The sequence below is a fragment of the Sarcophilus harrisii genome, chromosome 2 (assembly GCF_902635505.1).
Source record: "Sarcophilus harrisii chromosome 2, mSarHar1.11, whole genome shotgun sequence".
In the NCBI taxonomy this organism is placed as follows: domain Eukaryota; kingdom Metazoa; phylum Chordata; class Mammalia; order Dasyuromorphia; family Dasyuridae; genus Sarcophilus; species Sarcophilus harrisii.
Window position 1 is genome coordinate 362,294,278 of NC_045427.1, and position 27,407 is coordinate 362,321,684.

General features: G+C 36.4%; 1 protein-coding gene across 2 annotated transcripts in view; it reads left to right on the forward strand.

Moving 5' to 3' along the window:
- CCDC85C (coiled-coil domain containing 85C) overlaps positions 1–27,407 on the forward strand; it is a 181,908-nt gene that overhangs the window by 100,376 nt on the left and 54,125 nt on the right. For both annotated transcript variants that reach the window (XM_031953287.1, XM_031953286.1), the window contains exon 2: positions 24,760–24,836. In XM_031953287.1, coding sequence (XP_031809147.1) covers positions 24,760–24,836 — 77 coding nt within the window. The remainder of the gene's footprint in view (positions 1–24,759; positions 24,837–27,407) is intronic.

Sequence of the window (27,407 nt, forward strand, 5' to 3'; positions counted from 1 at the left end):
TCTGATCATTTAATCAACCAACAAGCATTTATTGAAAGACTGCTATGTGATGTTTTATACTGTGTTGTGGGGAATCTTAAGAGAGCCATAAGATATGATGCACATTTAAGAAGCAAAACCTAATATAGGTGACAAGTTGTCTCTTAGGAGAGAGTAGAGAGAACATTGGAAATAGGGGTTAGTAGAATACTTAATTATATAAGGTAATGGGAAAGAATATTAGACTTAAGAATGTGCAAGTGCCAATTCTGCTAATTACTTCCCGAGGTGACCTTGAACAAGGCATGTTATTTGTCTGGGCCTCAGTTCCCTAATCTGTAAGATGAGGGAGTTGGACTAGCCATTTTCTCCATTTCCAGTTCTGATGTTTTATGGTTCTGCAATCCTTAATTCTTTCCATTTAGCTAAGTTGGTGATTTGGAATTCACGTACCTACAAAATGAGAAGTAAAGATTTCTCAAAGGGGCTGTTGTTGAGTGAATGATGTGTCATGGCAATCTCTCAGTCCACTGGGAAAGGAAGGACTGAAAAATAGTAAGAATAATGTGTGTAAAGCATCCTAGTTCAGAGAAACAAAGAAGAAACAGGAACAGGGCAAGAAATTTAATACCCAAGGCAAGAGACTCCCTAAGAAAATTGGAATTTTTGCTTGAAGAAAGCAGATTCACACTAGAGCAGATTGGATAGGAATATATGGACATAAATATGAAGTTAGAAGGGATCTCAGAAATGATATGATCCTATTCTCTTATTTTGTTGGTGAGCTTAACTGAGTCCTTAATAAGGGAGTGACTTGCCCAAGTTCATCTACAGAACCAATGTCTCATGTTTCCTCACTTCTAGTCCAAAGTCCTTTCACCTAAAGCTGGCTACTATTCATAGAAATAAACATAATTATGTCTCACACTTGTGTAGCACTTTTTTTTTTTTTTACTTCTTGAAATGATTTTCCTAATCAGCTTATTCTTACAACACTCTTGGTTTAGGAAAACATTGGCCACTATTTCCCCCCCCCCCCCCAGTCTTTTTTTTTTTTTTTTAAGTATAACAAGCACTTGGTGATAAACTCGACCTTCTAATTGCTTCATCTACAATGATTTCACTGTTAGCTTTTTATGAAATAGGAAACCTTGTTTGCTTTCTCCACAGTGAATCAGTCTTGCTTATTACTAGGTAAACACTCCTAACCCTGCCCATTTGAAGGAACACTTCCATCTCCAATGTATCATCCCTGTTGTTTTTCAAAGAAAAGCCACCCATAATAGTTCAGAAATGAAATAAGAAAATTGAAAAAGGATCTTAATCGTCATCCAGTTCAACTGTCTTACATTACAGAAGAGGAAACTAAGGCTCAGAGAAGAGATATATATATTCTAATAAATAAGCATCATTTAGCACCCACTGTCCTGGAGAATGCAAAGACAAAATGAAAAAGTAATTTATGCCTATAAGCTTATATGTTACTGTGGGTGAGTGAAGGAGGGAAAACTGATAAGGGTTTGGAAGGCAAAGAAGTTAAGGTTTTGAGGTCCACAAAGGTATTATTACTATAGTGGTCTAGCTTAGAGTAGAATTAAGATCTGTAAGAAATATATTTGGTCCTTCTGAGCAAGACCACTCTTAGGCCTTTTTCTCTGCTTAAGCCAATTAACTTATTCCATCCCCAGAATTGGAAGTTGAAGGATGAGCTTAATTGATGCCTATCGATTTGGAATGTTTTTAGTATAGGTATAAACAACTCTTAAAGGGTGACCCCCTGGAGAAGAATTTAAGGCAGAGGGTTATCTAATTTCCTGTCCAGAGTGCCTGGAATCCATCTCTCCACCTGAAAGGTGTCCTGATAAACCTGATTGCCTCCTGGTCCCTGTTAGTCGACACTGAGCTTTCTCCCTTGAAGACATAGAGTCAACGTCACACTTTAGCATTGGGTTTCATGTTCTGTGTTGGTTGCTGTTGGTTCACTTATGTCTTGACTTTTTCTCAAATAGATTATAAGCTCTTTTAGAGCTGTGACCACGTCTTTTCCAGATAGTTGGTAAGGCGCAGTGAGTTGGATACAAACTCTTGTTCCCAGGAATTAAAGTTCATCATTCTTTTCACTGCTCCCTGAGGTAGAGACTCCAGTCATTGATGATCTTGGAGAGAGCAGTTTCAGCTGAAGTGAGTCTGGTTGAGAAGTAATTGAATGGTGGGGAAATAGGAACAAGTAGAGTTTATAGCTCTTTCTAAAAGTGGGGTCATCAGAGGGAGGATGGATAGAAAATGATAATTGCAGGATGGTGGAATCAAGAGGAGGGTTTTGTTGTTGTTGTTGTTTTAAGGATGGGAAGAGACCAGGAAATGTTTGTAGCAGCACGGAAGGAGGCATTAAATTGAAGATGAGAGAGAGGGAGGGAATGATCAATGGGGAAAGTGTCCCACCTCCTGATGGGATGAGTGAGATCAAGGGCATGAGGAGACAGGTTTAGTTTTATGTTTCTCAGGCCCCTAACAGCTCTGATCTTAATGCTTCTATAATTATAAGTCCCCTTCTAGCTCTGACATGCTATAGTTTTAAAGCTGCTCCCAGCTCTGGATGTCTGAAAACCTATGGTATTAACAGTAACTTGATTTAATGAGGTTTCATTGTAACGTTTTTTTGCTAGTGTATATGAGTTTGACAAAGTACATTATTATTGATCTATAATAAATACTCTGTGCTTTTCCCCTTTACTAATTCACCCTCTCCATCTCCTAGATAAAGAAGGCTTTGATCTGACCACTTTCTTAAGTAGTATGTGCTTTAGGGCCCATGTTAGACAGACTTCAGAAATGCAAAGAAAACTTATTGTTTATCTTAATCAGGAATGATTAAGTGATTAGAGCAAATATGCTCAATTTTTAAATTAACCTAATCATTAGTTTTGTTCTATTCCAAATAATTTCCCCCTGTTTTCACTAAAAAGAGCATCTTTTTGTCTCATATAAACTTAATTGATATGTGATAAGGTGAATTCCATTTATCAGTGGAACTTTTATTCTGATTTATCATCTAACTAGAAGACAGTTTTAAATTTAATCACTATACATCATCCATCCCATCTTTGGAAAAATCAAAGTATCATAGGATGGTAGATTAGAGGTCATATAGTTGGTCCCCCTGTTTTACAGAGGAAGAAACAGAGATCAAGAGTTTAAATGGCTTGCCTAAAGGCACACAGCTAGCAAGTGTGTGAAGTAGGATTTTAACCCAAAGTTCTCAAGTCAAGCACTCAATCCATTATGCCATGCTGACTGACTTACTATGTGCTAGAATGGATTCATAAATGGCATGTAAGACCCACTAGGCACCCCCCCCCCCCCCCCCCCCCCCCCCCCCCCCCCCCCCCCCCCCCGAGGCAATTAGGGTTAAGTGACTTGCTCAGAGTCACACAGCCTAGGAAGTATTAAGTATCTGAGGTCAAATTTGAACTCAGGTCCTCCTGACTTCAAGGCTGGTGCTCTAACCATTGCACCACCTAGCTGTTCTTCTTAGAGATGTTTTAAAAAATAATAAGTTACAGATCATTTTGAGAATGAAAATAAATTTCAAAGGTAATAGACAAATCCTCTGACAAAGGTTAATTTTTATTATTTTTTAAAACAGAATTTCTAAGTACAAAACAGATTTTTCCTACTGGTCATAGAGGCAATACATCTGAAATTATCCCAGAAATACTGTATAGTATCTGTTTGAGGGAATGTTACTTAGAATCCTGTGGTGTCCTACTTCCTGTTTTAGGTGCTTAACACTCAGTTGGTGTCCAGGAGCGTCAGATGGGATCATGGCCAAGGTGCATACGATCTTGAGAGTAGAAATATTTGTTTTCTTTATAGCCTGTCCCCAAACAAGAGCTATAATCCAGGAATTCCTGAAGGAGATAGTGAAATTGAAATTCTAGTTATAGTTATGTGGAGCACATAGTTATGAGTATGTACCCAAGCTTTTGCTCTTTTAAGAGAAACATTATATAGAATGTTTAATCATAAAAGGCATGATTATTAATCAACTAAAGAAAACTAAATATTAACTAAATATTCTTAAAATTGCCAGCTAAATTTGAACTCTTATGGTGTGACTGGACATACCTACTCCACCTTGTATGCAGTCTTTTGATCCTAATTAAGTTCACACTTGCTATCAGATTAATACCATACTATAAAATCAAATAGCATGCCCTTTGTTTTGTGCTCAGGCCCTTGACATTTTCTGAAGTGGAAGAAGGGAATATTTATTTAACCTTGTTTGCCTCAGTTTTGTCTTTTGTAAAAATGAGCTGAAGAAGGAAATGACAAACCACTCCAGTCAGTATCTTTGCCAAGAAATCCCTAAATGGAGTCCCAGATTCAGAAATAATTGAATGAAAAAAAACACAGGTCCCTGGAAAGTCACTCTGAAACAACTGAACAACAATGGCAACAACAGTAGCACCAAACGTAACTTTTTCTTCAATTTAGTTCATCTTTCTTTTTTCAATTAGATGGTTGGACTAAATGGTTTTAAGACCCCTGACAGTTCTATGATCTTTATCCACAAGCATCTCCAACAGATCTCTGATCTATATATGTCATAATTACCTTAACTCCCTATTCAAAGGAAAACATACTAGATGGGCTTGATCTTTAATCTTTAATAGTATCATCATTATATGATTGCATATTTCTAAAAGTAGGCCAGACTTAGCTACAACAAAGTGGGAAAGATTACCTGCTGAAGTAATGAGTTTCCCATCCCTGGAGGTGCTCAGAGGCTGAAAGACTTCAAGTCTGGAATTTTGTGTCAGCAATTTCTGCTTGTTTGTAGGTTACACTAGATGATTTCTAAGGTCTCTCCAGGGTCTAGCATTTTTACCATTACATGATTCTTTGAACAGGCTAGATCCACTCGAGAACAGATAAGACTCAGTTACAGAATTCTTCCTCAATTCAAGAGTTCTCTGAAGGGAATTCTGTTTATGGCAATATAAAGGAGGAAAACTTTGCCAGGCATCTTTCCAGATGACCAGAGCTCTGCTACCCCCAGTAGACTTCAAAGAGTCTACACAAATATTTAATATCACAGACTCAGATACCTGAGAAATGAAATCATTCAGCGATATCAGATTTCAAGACCAGGGCTGTTGGCTTTTTTCCTTTTTCTAAACTAAGGCCCCAGGATTGTATAGATATACAGCTGATATGAAACAACTAGTAAGGTTTGTAGACTAGCATTCACTGAAAGATCTGGTAATAGGAGTGTTTTTGCTTCTGACAGGAAAGAGCTTACAGGAAGAGGGAAAAGATAGTTCTACTATATTTTCCCTTCATCAGATTTCTTCTGGAATCTTGTTTTGACTTATGGCTGTCATGGTTTAAGGACATCAGTATGCTGGAGTATTCATAGGAGGATAATCAGAATGAGAATTGTCCTTAAGTTTGTAACCTAAGAATCATTAGAGGAACTGAGCATGGTTAGCCCAAATCAAAAGTTGACCTGTGGAAATGGAAGTGGCTGTCTTCAAATGTTTGAAAGAATCTTAGATGGAAAAAAAAAATTAGATTTGGGGTTTTGCTTGTTTGCATATTTATTTCTTTGGGGTATCAGAGAGCAAGAACCAGGAGCTTTGGCTGAAGGGGAAAAAGGGGCCAGTTTGTACTTGATACCAGGAGAAACTTCCTAACACATAGAACTAGCCCCAGAGTGGAATGGAGGATCTCTTTCCATAAATATCTTAAAGCAGATGTTGGATGGTCATTTGTTGGGCACGTTACATAGGAGTTCCTTTCAGGTTTTGGTTCTACTAAATGGGAATCAAGATCCTTTCAACTCCCCAATTCTGTACTCCTGTAAAGACTACAAGAAAAAAGGTCTTAAGTGGCTTGTGAAATTATGTTTATGGTTCTGTTGGGTTGAAAAAATTTAGTTTACTAACAACACCTTTTATGTGCTCTTCCAAGGAAGAATGAACTATCTTCCAATTTGGCCAAAACTTCCATATGTTTTCTGCCTTAATTTATAATGGGGATATCATTATTGGTATGATTCAAGTATTGAAGAACTGTTTTCTTAGCTGATCCTAAGTTAATTTTCCAAGTAGAGTACCATCCTTTAAATCTCTATTTATAGATGATATTTAAAAATTGCATAGGTCCACACAATCTGCCTTTTGTTATATTACTGTTATGAGGTTAGCTAGATTGCACGTTGGATAGAAAGCTGGGTCTGGAGTCAGAAGACCCAATTTCAAATTTAGCCTTAGACATATATTACCTATGCAGGTCATTTGGGCAAGTCATTTAATGGGTGTTTACCTCAGTTTCCTCAATTGTAAAATGGGGGCCATAGTAATACTTTCCATAACATCCTTCCTTCCTATTTCAGAAATATAAAGGGGCTAGTCAGGACAGAGGACCAATTTGTATTTTTTTATTGATTTCATGGGGCTGCTACAGCAAACCACTATCAGCTAGTGTTTAGCCTATAATGATGACTTCTCTATATTTAATTGGTCTGTTCTTTGCACAACAGTCACAGGATATTGTCAAGATTGTACATGAAGTCTTTCCAGCTTGATGGAAGTTGCCATAGCTTGTATTCTACAGACAATGTTTTCTAGGTCCTATCATTCCCTATGTGGCAAGGTTAGATGTTGGAGAATTAGAATCATGATGATAGTAATCTAATAGTACTCCCCATTTCTATAGTACTTTTGTGTCATTATTCCTGGGAAGTAGGAGTTTTGAGCATTATCGCCATTTTCCACAGTAGAAAACTGAGGTTCCAGATGGCTCATTTATACATGTTCGTGATACTAGTTAGTAGTCGAAATATCACTTGAAAACAAGTCTTTTGAGTTCAATATTTTTGTAATTGTGTCTTCTAATATAATAAGGCAGCAAAAAATTTTGGATTTGGGAAGAATGTGGAAGCACAGAGCAAGATGGTAAATATGAAAGAACGTGAAGAAAAAAGCTTGGGACTCTATGAATGTCTTTTCTCTAATTTAATTAAGCCTTTAAAGTTGCTGAAGTGTTAGCTTCACTACTAACCCTAAGCTACCAACTACAAACCACTTAATTGGATTGTTTAAAGGTTGGTACCTTTATCGCTCTGGTTGGAAGCTCTATTCACTAATGGAGAGCTCCCTAGAACGTTAGGTGAAGAAGGGACTGAAAACATTGTAAATCATCTTAATGATCTGAGCAAGCTGAGGCAGGATCCATCAGAAAGGAATAGCTCAAAGATTGTGATTTAAAATCCTTCTCCCTTGAGAAAAAAGATCAGAAAGGGAGATTTTGACTAGTATTCCGAAGAAATCTTAGGAGAGTTGTTGGGCCATGTTTCTTCTCACTTGTGAAAGTGGGGCAGCTAGATAATGCAGTGGATAGAATATTGGGCTTGGGATTGAGAAGAGTCATCCTTTTTGAATTCAAATCTAGTCTCAGATATTTATTTTTTGTGTGACTCTGGGCAAGTTACTTTACCTGTTTGCCTCAGTTTCCTCACTTGGAAAATTAGCTGGAGATGGAAAGGGCAAACCCACTCGATATCTTTGCTAGGGAAACCCCAAATGGCACAACTGTGTATGACTGAACAATAATAACTCTTACAAAAATAGAGTAGTGAGATAAAGGAAACTCTATGTAGTTGCCTTTGATTCTAGGCTATACTGAAACAACTTTCTCAGGGAGGGCTTCCTTTGATATCACAGGGTAGCTTATGAAATTATCAGTGAAATGATGGGTGACTTACAATAAAACAGTTGTCTTAACCATTTATAAGAAGAGAAACCACATCCTCCTTTACAAAGTACTTGGTCCGAGGCTGTCAATGCTGGCCCTCTACTGATCTGGTACAAGGGCTTTTCTCTGTTCTGTTGGTTAATAACAATTCACATTGAAGGTTTACAAGATGCCTTTGTCACAGTGGCCCTTTGAAGTGCTGGGGTCTAGAGACAAGTCTTAGGATTATGGCTCTAGGGATAGAAGTAACCTCAGAGACCATCTAGTCCAACTTCCAGGTTTTTCAGACAGGCAACATGAGGGCCTGGGAAAATTCTGGATTCAAACTCTGATCCTTGTATGAGAGCCAGTAGTAGCTTTTCTATACTATGCTATGTAAAAGTACTTGACTTTGTATGTACTTAGTATCTTTCTAACTTTGGGAATTTCTGTTTAAGCCTTAATTTCCTCATCTATAAAAATGAGAAGATTGGGGTACATTCTCAAATGTCCCTTACAGCTCTAACTCCAAGGGAGTTGGAGGACATTATTATCTTCATTTTACATATAGGGATATGTGCATAAAGTCTGCCCAAATAGCTCAGCCCAAGTTAATATCCAACTTCTGAATTTAATAGTATATATTGCCTTCACTCTTTAATAAATCGGTCTTCATGACTGGCTGCAACCTGGTGGCCATCCTTTTGTTAATGGATCTCTCTGCACATAGTCTTGAACATAGAACACCCCAGTTTAGAGGAGATAAAGTTGTTTTGATCACTATCCTGATTCCACTGTGATGATATTTTTGTTTTAAAAATCACTTTCTTATTATTTGGGGGCAGCATTATTTATTCAGAGCAGTTGGGTGGGGAAGCAAACAAAGTGCTAGGCTTGGATTCAGGAAGACCTGAGTTTAAATGTGGTCTCAGATACTAACTGTATGATTTTGGGCAAGTCACTTAATCCTATTTGCCTCAGTTTCCTTTTTTGTAAAATGACACAGAGGAAGGAATGACAAACTACTCCAGCATTTTGCCAAGGTAATCCCAAATAGGTTCATGAAGAATCACACATGACTGAAAAATGACTTAACTGTGTTAGGCACTGTGCTAAACTTTTTACAAATATTTTATAAATATTATTTCCTTTGGTGGTCTTTATCATACACATCTCACAGGTTTGTATTGTAATTATCCTCATTGACAAATAGTTTAAATGATTTGCCCAGGCACACAGTGAGTATTTGAGACTAGATTTGAACTCGGGCTTTCCTGATGTCTGACCAGAATTCTTATCCATTTTACCACTCAACTCTCTCAGTGAAATCACTGAGTTTCAAATCCAATTTTCTTCACTCTAAATCCCACATTCTTTCTTCTCTTGGCCACCTCAAGGTTGTATGCATGTAAAGACTTACTTTAAAAGAGAAGGATTTTTTCTCAGTGAAAAATAGCTTATCCAAACTCACAGTTTAATAGAGTGATCTAGTACTAATGTTCTGGTATCCTCTTTGGTCTCTTTTCCCCCCAGACTTTTTTTTGTTACTCATATTTTAACATTTTCACTGATTGTTAGCACTTTATAGGAGGAGAGAGAGGGAGAGGGAAAGAGAGAGAATTGTCAATTAGTTTTTAGAGAGATATATCTTGACTCATTTTAAGGAATTAGAAAATATAGTTTCACTTGTTCTTGTTTTCAATCTTTTTTTCAGTTGTGTCTGTCTTTATGATACTGAAGTTTTCTTGACAAAGATAGTGGAGTGGTTTGACATTTTCTTTTCTAGATTGTGATTCATAAGAACTTAACCAACAGAAATTGTAATAACCTTTCTTAAAAGATAGTGAGTTCCCTGGTACTGCAGGTATTTTAAGGAAAAACTGAATGACCACCTGTCAAAAACATTGCAGTTAAAAGGTTTGTCCAAATCAGGGTTTCTTAAACTTTTTCCACTCCTGACCCTTTTCACACAAGAAAATTTTATATGATCCCAGGTATATAGATATATCATATAGTAGACAAATTAAACATTTACTGATAATAAATCATAACTTGACAACCCCCACATTGCATTATAAGACCCTATATGGGGTTATAAACTACAGTTTAAGAAGCTGGGTTCTAAATTATTTTTAAAATCTTAAGAGTGTCTGAGTACTATGATTTTAAAATTCTGTGATTTTTCAGTTGTTAGAGCCAGTGACTCGAACATTTTCAGTAACATGGTTTTTACTTATTTATTCTTTTCACATCTGTTCTTTGCAGCCATTTTTGTTCTTTATAATTTTGCAGCATTCAATTTTGACTTTTTGCGATGATTCTTTCAATTTATGCTATTTTAGTTCTTGTATATATTAATTTCTCAGCTCTGCTTACTTGACTCTGCATCTTTCGTTTCGATCTTTCCTTGCTTCTCTGCATTTGTCACATTCATTATTTCATTTTAAAGGAAGGGGGGAAAAACTAAACATGAAATATTTATGATGTTATATAGAGTAATTTTCCATTACATTTATGTACCTTTTCAAAAAAAGCCATTCCCTAGTTGATGGGCATCTACTCTGAGCACAATTCTTTGCTGTCACAAAAAATGCTGCTATAAATATTTTCATGCAAATCTACACTATTTTATCAGTGGTCTCCTTGAGGTATAAACCTAGTAATGGAATCTCTGGTTTTGAGAGAATAGCTCCATTTTGAGGCTCAGAGAAAGGAAGGGGTGTTTCTATAGTGTCCCTGGTAGTAAACAGCCAGATTAGCTCTCCAATTTGGGTCTCCTAACTTAGTGCAAATTTCTATCCAAGGTGGTTTATTACCTAAAAGCATACCCCCCTTTATTTTCTCCTCCAGTATGGAATAATGACAGCTGCTGTTTGGTATTAGAAGTGTGTTGTTTGTAGAGACCAAGGGTAATAATTGCTTTAGTCCTGCCAACCAGCTCTGCCTTTTGTGAAAATGATCAATGTCGAACCCATTCTCGTAGTGTGCCAGGCCACAGAGGTCATAATGGTGTAGGAGGTAATGTTGATTTTACCCCAGGTTCTGAACAGGTTTTTAATTCAGGCTTATCTTTAGTGTGCTGACTTAAAAACCTATTTGTTTTGACAGGTTTTGTGTAGGTAGGTTTAAGGACTGGATCTGTGGTTTCACTGATAGGAGAAAATCCCAGGTAAGGAAACTGACTCTACTAATATGGACTGGCATTTTCTCTGTAACTTGTAGTCTTACGAGTTACTTAAATAATTAAATTATTTGCCCCAGGATCACACAACCACTCTGTCTCTGCCTGTCTCCCCTTTCCCCCACATCTCTCTCTCTCTCCGTCAACTTACTAAAAACATAGGAATTTTTTTTCAGGCATTCATTTTATACCCAACTTGGCTAAAATTTACCTAATTGATAAATTCAATAATTCATTTCAACAAATATTAATTAAGGATCTTCTTCCCTTTTTCTATGAGCAAAGTACCATACTAAGCACTGGATTACAGTCTAATAAGAAACAATTCCTACTCTCAAGGAATTTACATTCCACTGGAAGGTGGGGGAAATATATACAATAAATAAACACCAAGCTAAGCAAGTAATTTCTGGGAAGAGAGTATTAGTAATTGGGAAGATAAGAGAAGTTTAATGACTTTTTAAAACTTATATTTTTGAACTATCATTTATATTCTCTGTCCCCTCCTACTTTCAATTGTCTCTTATGATAAAGTTTGAAGAAAGGGAAAAAAAAAAAACCTCTTAATATGAGTATTTGGCATTCCACAGTCTAGGTCTGCAAAAGAGAATTGAGATGTGTTCTGCAAAGGAGAGCTGGGATGTGTTTTTCTTATCTTTTCTGGTTCAGTTAGGCTGGCTTGCCTGCTTTCTATGTGGAAGTTAAAGTTGGCAGTTGGTGAGGATAGCTGGCCCCTTGTCCACTGGCTCTACTTTCAGTCCAGCCCTCACAGCCATCATCTGGGTAACTGCTCTTGTGGAGAGGGAGCCAGTATCCCTACTCCCTGACAACCACCTGTCACACATGGGGCAGACAAGCTGGCTTAGCTGAAGCAGCAAAGCCCCTTGAGAGAGAGACAGGAGGCAGTGCATACTGGGCAAGTCAGATTACCATCGCCACCTTGATCACTGTGTCTTTTTATGTGTTTAGATGGAGAATGTCCAGGACTCTAAGATCAAAGACACAAAAATGAATGAATACATGAATAAAACATTTATTAAGGGCTTCTGTATGCAAAGCACTGTGCTGTCCTCTGAGAATACAAATAGAAACAAATTAAATAATGTCTCTTCTCAAGATTTTTACATTCTAATGGAGAAAAACAACCATATATGTAAGGTTTTGGCTGTAACAGTGGAATGGTCTCATAGTACTCAGCAGTAATGCATGTACATTGTTGTCCTAATTTTATTTGTCTTTCTATGCGTCAGTTCGTGTAAGTCGTTTCATGCTTCTCTGTATGTTCATTGTTTCTCAAAACTCAAGCTATTTCCCAGCAAATGGTCTTCTACTTTGTTTCCAGGTCTTTGCTATCATTGCTATAAGCATTTTGGTGAATAATGGCACCTTGGGGAGTGTCTACCTGGTGGTATTTATTGATTAATAATTGAGTCAATGAAGGACTTCCTCACAGTGACCCTGGGCTTGGGTGACTGATAGGGCTATAAACATTTCTTCCAGAGGGCTTTAAATAAAGTATAAAAGATTTTAGTCTTTTTGTGAGTGTGGGGATGTGTCCCCAGACTGAAGGTAATGGCGCAGACTAGATGCCTTGTCAGTGTGAACTGGAGCCCTTTGTTTCCCATGTTACCTTTTTCCTTTTCCTCTCTCTAGCCTGCCAATGTGCAAAGGTTTTTTTCCTATCCTCCTGACATTTCCCCTACCCATTACATAAAACCCCAGGATTAATTTAATTACACACTCGTTTCCACTAGCTGTGTGACTGGCAGGAGCATAATAGATCTGCCAGTCCTCGGAGAGAAAAGGTGAGGTTAGTCACAGGGAGGTCACCCAACCAAGAAGCCAGATATGTCCTGTTCCCTCCCCCCACCTCCAGCATAGACATACCCTCTTTAGCTCAGAGCCTTTCAGGGGGCTCTTTTCCTAATGAAATTCTGATAAGATAACTGGAGCCCTGCAGTTCCTGGTGACTGTCACTGATTCCCTGATGAAAATGTCATTTCTGGGACCTAGCAGGGATAAAGAGAAAGAGTAGAAGGCAGCTAACTTATCCGAGGCTTACAGACTTATCTTGAGACTGGTTAAACTTCAGGAGAACCTTAATGAGCACAAGAATGGACTTGGCACCATGCACAATTAGTAAAGCCTCTGAACTAGTATTTAAAAGGTTCCTTATGACAAGAACCATACCAGAGCATCTCCTTCTGCCCCAATTTTTGGACATCTCTATCAATTCAGTTGCAAGGGACTTCCATCCCCAATTATCCTGTGTGTGTGTGTGTGTATGTACACACACACACATATATATATAAAATCTGCCAAAATTTTTTCCTTTGCATAAATCTGCACATATTTTCCCAACCTGATACCTACTTAGCTTTTTATCCTTATTAAACAGTGTTCCTTTTTGCACAGATATTGCTTCAGCCAAACAGGTTTTCTTATTGCTCTTCATACATGGTGTTATTACTTCCATCTTTAGGCATTTATACAGGCCTGAAATAATACTTCCTTTTTCACTTCTTCTTATAATTCCTAGTTTCCTTCAACACTCAACTTAAACATCACCCTCTAGGGAACTTTCAGGATCTCACCCAGTTTTCATGAATTTTCTTGATGGATAAGTGAGATCTATGAATCCCATCTCAGAAAGCTATTTATGGTCTACAATCATAATAGAAGGAAATATTAAATTTTAGTTAAGGTTAGTAAAAAGAAAGATGTGGGGTTTTTTGTTTGTTTGTTTTGCCAACCCTGTATTATAGTTTCTTAGAAATTTGTTCAGGGATCTCTTAGGGGAGAGGGGCAGTTCATCGCCCTCCAGTTAAGAAACCTTGTTCTAGATGAAATCTTTCCTCATACCCTCCAGCTTCTCCTAGCAAATTACCTCTTAATCTATTTTGCATCTATTAGGGATAGAACTTTATTTGTATCTTTGTTTGCCACAGCAAAATTAATCTACTTGAGGGCATGGACTTCTGAATTTTGTCTTTGTATCCCAAGCGCCTAGCACAGTGCTTGGCAACAATCAAAACTTATTAAATGCTTCTTGACTGGTACCATTTATCTGCTCAATAATTTTTGTGTTTCCTCTATATTCTGCATAGTTCACTTTGAAGACAGTCAACAAACATCTAAGTTAGTGGTTCTCAAAGTATGGTCTAGAGAATCCTAGGGATCTCTGAAACCCTTTTTATAGGGTTTACAAATTCAAAAATAGTTTTTATTTTCAATATGGTAAATGTCTATAAATATAATCCAGATAAACAAAAATGCTTTGGAGAAATCCTCAATCATTTTTAATAGGATAACGATACTGAAAACAAAAGTTTGAGAACCACTGAAGTGCTTACTGTGTATTAGGCACTTTGCTGGGCATACAAGAAAAGCAAAAGGCTCTCCTCACTCCCAAGAAATTTACATTCTGGTGTGGGGATATGACATGTAAATAATTAGGCACATACAAAATACATGTAATATAGATGGAGGTAACCTGAGAGGGGAAGGCCCCAGCAGCAGGGAGGGAACAAGAAAGGCCTCCAGCAGAAGGTGGGATTTGAGTTAAACCAGAGATGCTAACAAGAGAACGTGAGGAGAGAGCGTTCCTGGTATTCCAGACATCCAGTGCGATGGCATGGGGGCAGTCATCAACAAACATTTGTTAAGCACATACTAAGTGACAGGCACTGTGCTAAGGGCAGGAATTTTCATGTGCGAGGAATAACAAGTAAGTCAGCATGGCTGCATTGTATAGATGTAGAAGAGTAGAATGTAAAAAAGACCAGAGAGGTAGGAGGGGGCCTGGTTGTGAAAAAATTTAAGTAACAAACTAAGGATTTATATTGGATCTTAAAGATAATAGGGTGCTACTGGAATTTGCTGAGTAGGGTGATAATGGAGTGAGACCTATGCTAGGTATGCATTATAAAAATCAACTTGACAGCTAAATAAATGAAAGATGGTTTGGAGTAGAGAGAAATCTGAGACAAGAAGGCTACAGAAGGCTATTCTAAGTACATTCTATTACACATTGAGGGGAATAGGGCCCCCAAGATCTGGAAAATCTGAGTAAATATTTTTGGCCTTCCCTTTGTACCAGAGAAAGTCTGAATTTTTTTTTCCTTTTATGATATATATATATATATTATCTCATTATAAAATTCGGGCTAATAGTATGCAGCACATTTTATGCATTTCTGAGTTTCTAAACTTTTTCTGTTATTTGTGTCTTACACAAAACTTCCCAAAAATTCCCATTTAATTTCTTATGCTGACCCCACTATATATCAAAATTGAGATGAAGAAAGTTGAGATGTGGAAGGGATAATTTAGTCCTTTGCTCATGATGATGAGATCTTGAAATAGGATGGTGACTGTATGAGTACAGATAAGGGAACTTGTAAAAGAGATTGTAGGAAAGTAAAAATGATCCAATTTGTTACTGGAATATGTGGGATGTGCAAAGAAGCAGGACCCAGATGTGACTCTTTAGACTACCAAGAGCCCCAGTCATCAGTTTAAAAAAAAAAAAAGTTCTTTATAAAATCCCTGATAAGAGTGTGATTTCTAGCATCCCACTGGGGTCTGTGGGGCCCAGCAGAGAAAGAAGTCAAGTCTTGACAGGGGATTTTACATTGAAAAAACAGAGACCAGAACCTATAGTAGAAACTAACGAGCATTGAGGCAGATAATGGCACCTAACACCATACACCCCATTCAGTTTAGCAGTAGCATTGGCATCCAAACCATACAGGGTTTATCCATGAGGGCTGGAACAATTTAGAATCTAACTGAGGTTGAAAATACAACTAATTGAAGAAAACACTAAGCAAATGAAGAAATCTGTGGGTTTAAAGAAACCTAAAAAATAAAACCCAAAGAGGATAACTTAGATACTGGACACACAACTATAAACCCTGACAGCCTCAGGAAACATAATAGCTTGACTGCAGGATAAAGAAAGGAAGCAGAAGATTAAAAAAAAAAAAAAGAAGAAGAAGAAATTGGAAATAGTATGCAAGTTTGAGAGAGAAAAAAAAAGTTTAGGAGTGTATACACATCAGCTTCTTATGGTATCTTTAAAAAAACTGACCATGAAATCTTATAAATAAATGCAGAAAAATAGAAATTTTAAGCTCATCTTTTATGGGCAACAACACAGTTATTTCATTAAAATCAATAAAGAGCCTTTGAAAAGGAATCAAACTTAAAGGGAAATTAAATAATGTAATCCTAAAGAATTGTAGATCAAAGAACAAATCATAGAAACCATAGATAAGTATAATACATATAGATATGTATTATATTTAAATTTTATGTGCAAATAAATAAGTTTTGTTCTACTAAAAAAAAAGAGCTTTGAAAAGGAATCAAACTTAAAGGGAAATTAAATAATGTAATCCTAAAGAATTGGTAGATAAAAGAACAAATCATAGAAACCATAGATAACTTCATTAAAGAAGATGATAATGTAGAGACAGCATACTAAAACTTTTCAGACGAAAGCACAGGGAAAATATACCTCTAAACACCCTCATCCACACACACAAAAAAGGATTATTCAGTACATTAGATATGCCACTAAAAAAATTAGAAAGGCAAAAAATCAAAATATCCCATCCAAATAAACGACAGAAAACATAAATGAGAGTTAATGAGATTTTTATTGCATTGTTTTTAACATTAAGTTGATATGAACTGCTTTTTTCAAAAAGCTAGTAAAGTATAAACTATTAGCTAATTTGATCAGAGAGAGGAAAACCATATTGCTAGTAACAAACCTAAAAAAGAACTCACAGTAAATGAAAAGAAAATAAAACAGATTATTAGAAATGATATGGCTCAATTATGTCAATAAAACAGATAGCTTAAAGGATTTTTACAATAGAACCAAGAAATAGAGAATTTAAATTACTCAATGACATCAAAGAAATGGAATAAGCTTCCCAAAAAACAACCCCAATGACCAGATGCTTTTACTAGTAAATTCTATCAAACATCCTATCAACTAATTCCCATGTTACATAAATTATTTATGAAAATTATTGGGAAAGTATAAAAATGCAGCACAAATTTAAGATTGTGAAATCAGAAAAAAGACTTAACATATGATTCATCTTAAAATTATAAATTTATATTTCAGGGATTGAGTAGCCTTTATGAGGTTTTATCTTATGTGTATAGGTGTTCATGGGGTCCAGGATCATTTGAGAAAGATATGCTTACTTGGGAATATAAATATATTTGAGTCATACTTACATTTTCTCCTGGGGAGTAAATTATAGTATTTGCCCTACAAATTTTTCTAGATTCTTGGATTTCCTAGAATCTCAGAACTATATATTACTTCCAAGATCATTAACTAATCCATCCTTTAACTTGAAGCAAGAGTCTTATCTACAAGTAGTACTGAAAAATGTTTCTCCAACCTATGCTTGAAGAGCTCTCTGATAATACTTCAGTCTGAGACGGTCAATTCTACTTTAGGTCTGGTTGTAATAAAAGTTTTGATTTTTGTTTTTATTATAAAACCAATGTCTGCCTTTACCCGTGAATCCTGTTGCTTATTAATGATAAGTAGAATAGATCCTTACCCTTTGCCACATGTTAGCTACTTGAACAACCACCAGCGTTTTCTTATGATTTCTCTTTTCTACTTTAAATATTGCAAATTTCTCAACTGATCCTTGTATGACATGGCTCTTAATAAAGGTTTATTGATTAATTGATTTTTTTATTATTAACTAATCATGATTAATTAATGTTAATAGCAATTAATTGTGCACGTAAGTATTGACAATATGCTTCGGTTTATTTAAAGCAGTGTACATTATCTACTTCCATGTGTTACCTGCAATCTTGATTTCCCTGAGATCCTCAAACTAAAGCTAAAGTCTTTGAGTCATTCTTCAAATGAACTTCCTATATTCTTTTCTGAGATATTTGTTCAGCTACCTGATGCCTAGGTCCTTTTGACCACAAATCTGAGAGTTGGTCATAAACCTGTCAGAGAGCTCATATTTATAATATGTATCTGATTTCAAAGGGAACTGGAGGAGAGAAGACAGTGGCCAGCAGGTTAGGCACAGAGAAGGAATTTAACTGACTATTCATTCTGTCTGAGAGCCTTATAAAAGACTGAGTCAACATGGAATGGGCAGTCATCTTTCCTTGTGGGCCATAGAGGTGAACTGGTAATTTAGAAAAACTAATTGGGTTTAGTGCTTATCAGCACCTTTTCTAGAAGAGCAGACAGAATTCTCATAGTTCACAAAAGTGATTTATCCAAATGGTCATTCTACTTCCCCAGGACATCTTGTTCATAGCTCATATTTCAGTTAGATTAGGCAGCTACTTGTCTTTTAACAACTGTAGAGAAAAGAAAATCTGATCTTAGGTTTTAAAGGGATCCACTTATTCTCATCTGAAGGGTAGGCTCTGTGTGTGTGTGTAAGAAAGAAACAGAGACAGAGAAAAATGTAAATTTTAGATGAGAGAGCCTTCTTAAAAGAATCAGAGATTGGCAGTAGAGATAGTTATTTGAGTTGAGCCTTGAAGGATGAGTAAGAAATAGGATAAAAAGCACTTGAAAAATAAGGAGCAACATGATCAAGAGTATGGAGGCTATACATATATATCTATCAGACAAACAGAGGAGGTAATGAGTTGTCCTCTTTGTTAGAAATAGGTTGAAATAAAGCTGTTAAGATATATATATATATATATATATATATATATATATATATATATATATATAATTTTTTTTAGCTTTTATTGACAGAACATATGCATGGGTAATTTTTCGACATTGACATTTGCAAAAACTTCTATTCCAACTTTTCCCTTCCTTCCCTCCACCCCCTCCCCTAGATGGCAGGTAGTCCCATACATGTTAAATATGTTAAAGTATATGTTAAACACAATATATGTATACATATTTATACAGTTATCTTGTTGCCCAGGAAAGACTGGATTTAAAAAGAAGGTAAAAATAACCTGAGAAGAAAAAACCAAAAATGAAAGCAAACTAACAGAGAGTGGAAATGTGTTGTGGTCCATACTCATTTCCCAGTGTTCTTTTGCTGGGTGTAGCTGGTTCTGTTCATTATTGATCATTTGGAACTGATTTGGATCCTCTCATTGTTGAAGAGAGCCACGTCCATCAGAATTGGTCATCATGTAGTATTGTTGTTGAAATGTAAAATGATCTCCTGATTCTGCTCATTTCACTTTGCATCAGTTCATGTAAGTCTCTCCAGGTTATCTGTATTCATCCTGCTGGTCATTTCTTACAGAACAGTAATATTCCATAACATTCATATATCATAATTTATTCAGCCATTCTCCATTTGATGGACGTCCATTCAATTTCCAGTTTCTAGCCACTATAAAAAGGGCTGCCACAAACACTTTTGCACATGTAGGTCTCTTTCCCTTCTTTATGATCTCTTTGGGATATAAGTCCAGAAGTAACACTGCTAGATCAAAGGGTATGCACAGGTTGATAATTTTTTGAGCATAGTTCCAAACTGCTCTCCAGAATTGTTGGATCTGTTCACAGTTCCACCAACAATGCATCAGTGTCCCAGTTTTCCCACATCCCCTCCAACATTTGTCTCTATTTTTTCCTGTCATCTTAGCCAATCTGACAGGTGTGTGGTGGTATCTCAGAGTTGTCTTAATTTGCATTTCTCTGATCAATAATGATTTGGAACACCTTTTCATATGGGTAGAAATAGTTTCAATTTCATCATCTGAAAAATCATCTGTTCATGTCCTTTGACCATTTATCAATTGGAGAATGGCTTGATTTCTTATAAGTTTGAGTCAATTCTCTATATATTTTGGAAATGAGGCCTTTATTAGAACCTTTAACTGTAACAATGTTTTCCCAGAAGCTGATAAGATATTGTAGTACTGGATTGTGGGGAGGCATTGAGTGCCAGCAAAGAGACCTTAAAGAGTTTTGAGCAGATTTATAAATAAGGAATATTAGTTTGTCATTGGTTTGAAATGTAGTATAGATGGGAGAGACAGTAAAGGAAAAAAGAAGCTATTATAATTGCCAAAGTAGTTGGTAATAAAAGCTTGTATCAGAATGGGGAATAGAAAGGATGAAATAGATTCAAAAATTGAAAAATAGATAAGATTTCAACAACTAATTGGGTAGCTATGTGGTATAGTGTTAAATCTAGTCAGGAAGACCTGAGTTCAAATTTGGCCTCAGATAATTACTAGCTATGTATCCTAGGCAAAACACTTATCCCTGTTGACCTGTTTCATCATTTGTGAAATGGGCCAGATAAAGAAATTACAAATCACTCCAGTGTCTTTTCTGAGAAAACCCCAAATGGGGTCATGAAGAGTCAAATGACTGAACAAAAAACCGATTGAGGGGCAGTATGCTACAGTGAATAGAGAACAGACCTTGAAATCAGGAAGATCTGGATTCAAATGATGCTTCTGACACACACTTGCTCCCTGTCACTGGGCAAATCATTTAACTTTCAGTGTTCTAAGGCTCTTCAGTTGCAGGATGATGCAGACCTGCATTCGTAAAGGGAGTTTTCGCATCTGGAACTTCTCTGTGACAATAAAGGGAAGAGAAAAGAAAGAAGCATCAGTGTTCACACAGCAAGAAAATGTCTATGGTCTTCCTCACTCTAGACCCAGTCCACTAACCACTGTACCTACCACTCACTATCTCGTAGAATCAACCCAAATTCCTATCTCCCTGAGAAATAAAAGAGAAAAAATAGTGAAAAATTCCTGTTCTAAGAATATGAGAGAATGAATAGATGATGAAGTAAAGAAGAGAAGTAAAAACAGAGAGTTTTCTCAGACTTCTTAAGCTTTTTAAACTATGGATTTCATCCCCATTTTGCATTGTGTAACTGAGTGTAAGGATTTGCAAAATTATAATTTATTATCATTAAATGTTTGATTTATATATCTATTTTATTTATCTATATACTTAAGGTCATGTAAAAATTTCTCTGGTGAAAAGGTGTCATGAGTGGAAAAAGTTTAAGATGCCCTGCTATTGTATCCTTTTATTCAAACACCTGTATTCTCTTCAGTAACTGTTGCAAGATCTAATTTCCATCTCTATTCTTCAAAAACAAATCAAGTATTATTAACCCCATTTTATGGACAAAGAGACTGAGGCTTAATGAGATCACACAGTGAATTAATGAGTTACTTGATCCATAAGCATTAATTGTTTCCTTTCTGCTAAGTACTGTACTATATACTGGGGGATTAAAAATGCAAAAGTGAGACAATCCCTGTTCTCAAAAAAAAAAAAAAAGAAAGAAAGAAATTTTACTGGAGAATATGACATATTAAAAGATGAATATATAAAATATATTCATTGGTATATTGATAAATGTTTAAAAACCAGAACTTTAAAAAAAAAAAAAAAAACAGTTCCCAGGACACATTTTAAGTTTAATTTGCATTAATAATATTTTCTCCATTACTCAAGTCTAGACAGTCAACAAAACAATAATGCTCACACTGAAAATTTAATGATCATCTTGTGAGCAGACTCTAATAAACAAATGTAAAATACACAGTAATGGGCCTGGAGTATTAACCACTAGGAGAGAGGAGTGTGGAAAGGAAAAGCCATTTAAAGCAAATGGTACTTGAGCAGAGGATTGGTGGGAGTTAGAGAATAAGCTTAGAACTGAAAGTATAAAGGGGAAGGGGAGTGGAGAGAGTTTTGGGGATTACCGGGACCTGGAATACCTGGAAAGTTTATGCTTTCTAGGGGTAATACTCAAATGCATTTGTCCCATTTGTGTCTGAGAAAGGAAATTCTACCTCCGCCACATTCTTGGAGGGTGAGGCCAGAGGAATATGGTCTCAGGGAAGAGAGACCTGTTTATTTAATTCCTCAACTGTGCCTAGCAGTAGGCTAGTGAGTCATTCACATTCCTCCAGACTGGTTGTGTGGAGAGTAGTTGGGTGAATGGTGGGGTGGGGTGGGGTGGGGTTAAATAAGCCTTTGGAAAAGTGCTACATCTAGCTTTAAATAAAAAAAAACCAAAAAAAAAAAAAAAACCTGATAACATGAAGGTCAGAAAGGCAAAAAAGAACTATTCTGAGAATGTGGTTTCTGATAAGGGAAAAACCTGCAGAGATTTGTCAGCTGTTTGTGTGAAGTTGCAGATTCTCAGTCATTCGCATTGGGACATTTAGTTGCTAGGCTACCCGTTTGGCCCACTTCTTTCCCTTCCATCTTCCTCCCCTCCTCCACTCTTCAGCACTCCCCCAGGACTGCATAAAATCATGGGCTGTCAGAGAGCACAGGGACCAATCATCTAAAACCAAGCCCCTCATTTTACTGGGGAGAAATTAAGAAAAAGGAATTGCCTGAGGTGAATGATGCCTTAGGGTCAGCGTAAAGACTTATACCCAGCTCTCTTAATTCCTTTCCCTGTACTTTTTTATTATACCATGTTGCTCGGGTTTTTGTTTGTTTATTTTAAAGGCAAAAATATGTGCTTTGGGTTCTGTATCTTTCTTCCTTCTACTTAGGGAACATGTATAAATTTATTATTTTTTTAAAAATTTTTTCTTTATTTCAAATTTTTATTTTCCCCAGGTTCAGAATAAGTATAAATTTGAAGAGAATATACTCTAGATTTGCAGTCAGAAGACTTGGGAGTGATCCTTGGCTCTACCATTTGCTACTTTTGTAGCCTACAGAATCCTATCCAACTTTAAATGAAAGATCTAGGACCTTGGAAAAATTGTTTTACTTTTTTTGCATCTCAGTTTACTCATCTGTAAAATTCAGGGATTGAGAGAAATGATCTCTGAAGACATGACCTAAAATGCTTTGATCTTCCCTGAATGTGGGCAGTTCCCTTTCCTTTTTTGAGTTTCATCTATAGAAGGAAAGAGTTGGATTTAAATGTCTTTTTAGGTCCCTTTCTTTTCCTAAAGTTTCCTTGGAAAGTGTCATCTGTTAGACTCAAAACCAGAAAGATCTGGGTTCAAATTCCACCACTGATATTTATTAGCTGAGTGATCATGGACAAGTGGATTAATCTCTCTCTCAGCCTTTTTCCTCTTCTCTAAAACTGGGCTAATCATCCTTTATATGTCTCACAGCTCTTCTGATGGGAGTGAGGACAATAGGAATTTGAACTGTTTCTCATTTATTCAGCACATGGGCAGTTGGTATATATCAGTATATATCATCAGTATGTGAACGAGTCTTTTTTTTTTTAAACACAATTAATTTTTGTTTTCTGCCATCTTCCAGTTTTTCACAAGAATGGTCCAAAGCCAAGTCTTAATGCTTTCAAAAGTTCCTAAGGGACCAAACATAATAATCTGGCCCTGGTTATGGGAAATGATATGAGAAGAGAGTTGGAACTAATTATATGAAATTCACCTGCTTCAGGAGAGGCTCTTCTCCTTTTTCCTGTCCCTTCTTTATTCCTCTCCTCTTTGCTTCTTTTTTGTCTTATCCTCAGTAAAGTGGTCAGCTTTTTAAGACTCTTCTAGTTTTAATGTTACATGTGCTGTGATAGTCCCTTTAAGTTTTGAATATTCTCTTTCTATTATTTCCTTCCTGCAAAGTTCTCTCCTTCTTCCCTTGTTTTGTTGCCTTCTAGCCTAATTATTCTCTCTCCCTTTCTTCTCCCTCTCCCCCTTCTTCATTTCTCTTTCTCTTCCTTTTCCCATCTTCCTCTCTTACTCCTTTTAAATTCTCAGCATTTTCTAGCATTGATGTTATACAACAATTATTTGTCCTTATACCTTCATCTGAAATTTGGTTTATTGTCTGAATTGAGGAGATAGACAAAGCAATAGGATGGGACATGAGAAGTGAATATTTAGTCTATTATTGTGATTTTATTGCAAAAAGTACTTGAAATATTAAAAAAAAAATCTTGTCTTTCTCATGGAGAATAGATTTAATTTTCTTTTGTGTAAATTTCCTTTTTTAGCCTTGGATCATACATCAGACTATCATACATCAGACTATCATTGATAGAGTATTAACTCTGGAGGTTGCTGTAGAATTTTAGAACATAGTATGCCAGAGCTGAGAGAGGTCATAGAATCAGAGGACATACAATAGCAGAGCTGGAAGGGACTTTAGAATCACAAGTCCTAATTAGCCACAGGTTGAAGAGGTAGGAATATCAGAGAATATCAGAGCTTGAAGGGAGGGTGGTAGAATTATGGAATGTCAGAGGTAAATCATATTTTAGAATCATAGAACTTAGATTCATTTGTCAGAGTTTAAAGAGCCTTCAAGATCATCTATTTTGTCCAGCCCTTTCAGAACTTGAAGGCTAAAAAGGGAAATGATTTGTCACAAGTCACATAGCTACAGACTGATAGGACCAGGAATAGAATTCATAACTCCTGGCTCTCAGTCCAGGGCTCTTCCTATTTATGCTGTAGTCCTTCCTATCTGTGGAGAAGCTGGGAGGGTTAGCTTAGGGGAAGGTGCATAAGCCAGGATTTTTGCCAGCAGTATTGGCTCTTGTGATCATGTTAGGCAGAAAAACTAATATTTATAATGTATAAATATTATACTTTAAAAATAATATACTTTAAAAAACATCCTATCATTTCATTAGAATATGCCTGAATGGTGGGAAGGGCAAGTAATCATCATTTGAAAAATGGGGATATGAATACTAGGAAGGGAAACCAACTTCATTACCCTCACAAGTCTTAACATTCTTCAGAGCCAGGACCCACTCTCTCAGTTCATACACTCATACCCTTATGTATATACCTTGTGGAAATTCTGTGTTGATGGGACAGCAATTGATTTGTCCAGAAGTTAACATGATTTCTCTCTTTCTTTCTTTTTGTTTTTCAAGACTCCTCTTGCAATTACATCAGACAGTTGGAAACAAAGGTGAAACTGCTCGAGGATGACAACAAGCTTCTCTCTCAGGTATGGCTAGAACTGTCAATCCATGCTGCATAAGTATGTTGATGTATTTTTTTCCCCATGAATAGTACCATATAATATCCCCATGACTTCTCACTTCTTCCTTTTTTCTTTCTTTCTTTTCTTCCTCTCTCCTTACTTCCCTTCCTCTTTTCTTTCCTCCTTCCTTCTTCCTTTTCTCCTATCCTCCTTCCTTCTCTATCCCACCCTGCCTTTCTTCTTTTTTTCCTCCTATTCTCCTTTCCTCTCTATCCCTCCCTCTTTCTTTCTCTCTCTTTTTCTTTCTTCCCCACCTTTCCCTTCCCCTTTTTTCCTGCTATTCTCCTTTTTTCTTTCTCCCTCCTTCTCTCTAACCAATTACTTTTACCCATGATTATTACTTTTGCTTAGAGGTAAAAGAGAAAACGGAAATCTATTTTCACCATGATGCTATATGCTTTTCAATGAAAATTTTCATTTACTCCTCACAAGAATGGGGCGTGGAAGGTATGGCCTCATTTCTAGTGGAAAAGAAATTGAGTTTGAGAGATATGATGCAACCTGTGCAAAGTCATGTAGTAAATCAGTAAACATTTATTAAATGTCTACTGTATGCAGACAGTGCTAACTGCTGAGCATACAAAGAAAGGTCACCCTTGGTGTTAGGCAGTAAAATTGAAGAGCTAAATCCTAAGGCTCTCTCTCTAGTGCCACAGTGCAGCAACAAGAGGTATGAAGAGCAATCTTGAAGAGGAAGGAGCATATTTAGAATCAAAACATTTAAATTAATTGTTTCACCGGTTTTAAGAGGAAGGAGCCAGATTTTTGCCTTGTTGTTTTCTTTATCATTTTCTCTTGCCCTCTCTCTTTGTGTATCTGTCTTTCTGTTTTTTTTTTTTTTCTTTTCTTCTCTTTGAGATTTCTAAATTCAGCTTTCTAGCTTTGATGTTCTGATCTTTTGATTTTCACTCCTAAATTCCTCTCCTGATTTTCCAGACTTCTTTCTTCACTATGACTCAGCAGCCTTTTCACCCTTCCATTTTATGGAAAGGATCCAGATCAGCCATGTTCTCTTCTTTATTCTTCACTGGGCTCCACTCCTGCATCTATAGACTTCTTTCTCCCTCATACACCTCTGCTCTTTCTCTCCCAGTCCCTTAGATCCCCCGACTTTCAGTTTCATTTTATGTTATTTTTCCTTATTAGGAGGTAAGCTCTTTGAGGGCAGGGACCTTCATTCTTTTTTTTTTTTTTTTTTTTTTTTTTTTTTTTGCTTGTAATTAAAATGACAAAGTAAAGAGTGCAAATGGTGAGATGCAGTCTGCATCTCGCTAAATTGTGTTAGGGAGGAAGAAGAGAATATTCTTACCATGTAATTCAAAGAAGTTATTATTGAGAAGATGCTACCTGAGCTTTGAAGGCTGTGTGCACCTGGTTAGGCCTGAGATTTAGTGTTGTGGCCATTTCAGTCCCAGGTAGTGGAAACAGTGGCAAAGAGAAGGACTTTCTTGCAGTATGTCCACAATTAGTGAGGAAATTGGCCTGTTTGGAGTACTGAGTTAGTGTCAAAAAGTACCAATTGTAGAGGGCGACATTGGAAAATATAGACAGGATCTAGGCTTAGAGGGAAAACTGAATGCAAACATTTTGTGGGGGTCTGCTGGATGCAAAATTATTTATTAGGCTCTGAGGAGACATAAAGATGAAGACTAACTAGTCACATAGATTGTAATGCATGGAAGTCATCAAGAGGCAGATTTCAGGTGCAAATAGGGAAAAAGTCTCTAACAATTAGAGCTGGCCCAAATGCAATGGGCTTCTTCATGAAGAAATGGTTCTTTCTTATTGGAGTTTTTCAGGTGGAGAGTGGATGACCTTGTGTTGAGAGTGTTACACAGTGGATTCCTTTTAAGGCCTGGTTTGGCCTAAGTGGCACTGGACATCATTTGAGAGCTCTGGAAAGGGAAAATCACTTTAGACTGGGGTAGTCTGAAGAAAGTGGAATCTGAGCTAGGATCTGAGTTACCCATAATTCATGGATGAATACAGTTCACTCTTCTCCCAACAACCTTGTGATGTAGGTAATGTAAGTATAGAACACTTAACATTATATACTTAAATACATCTATAGTGTAAGGTGTGTGTGTCAATGTGTGTGTGTGTATATATATATATATATATATATATAAAATATAAGTATTCAATACTTATAGATGAGGCATTTGATGCTCAAACAGGGTAAGGTACTCACATTCTTGATGTCCCTTGAGGCTTTAGAACTATGATACTATAAAACAAGGTTTTGGAGATCCCATCTCAAGGCCTTCCAAAAAACAAAAAACAAAAAAAAAAACCAGGTTTTAAACAATTTTTATTTAAAACAATTTTTGACATTTGTTTTTTTTATAATTTTTGAGTTCCAAATTTCTTCTTCTTTCATTGATTGGCAAAACAGTTGATTTAGATTATACATCTGCAGTCATGAAAATCATAGTTCCATATTAGCCATGTTACAAAAGAGAACACAGATCAGAAAAAAAGTAATCAAGTTAAAAAAATTATATGCTTTAATCTGTATTCAGACTCCAACAGTGT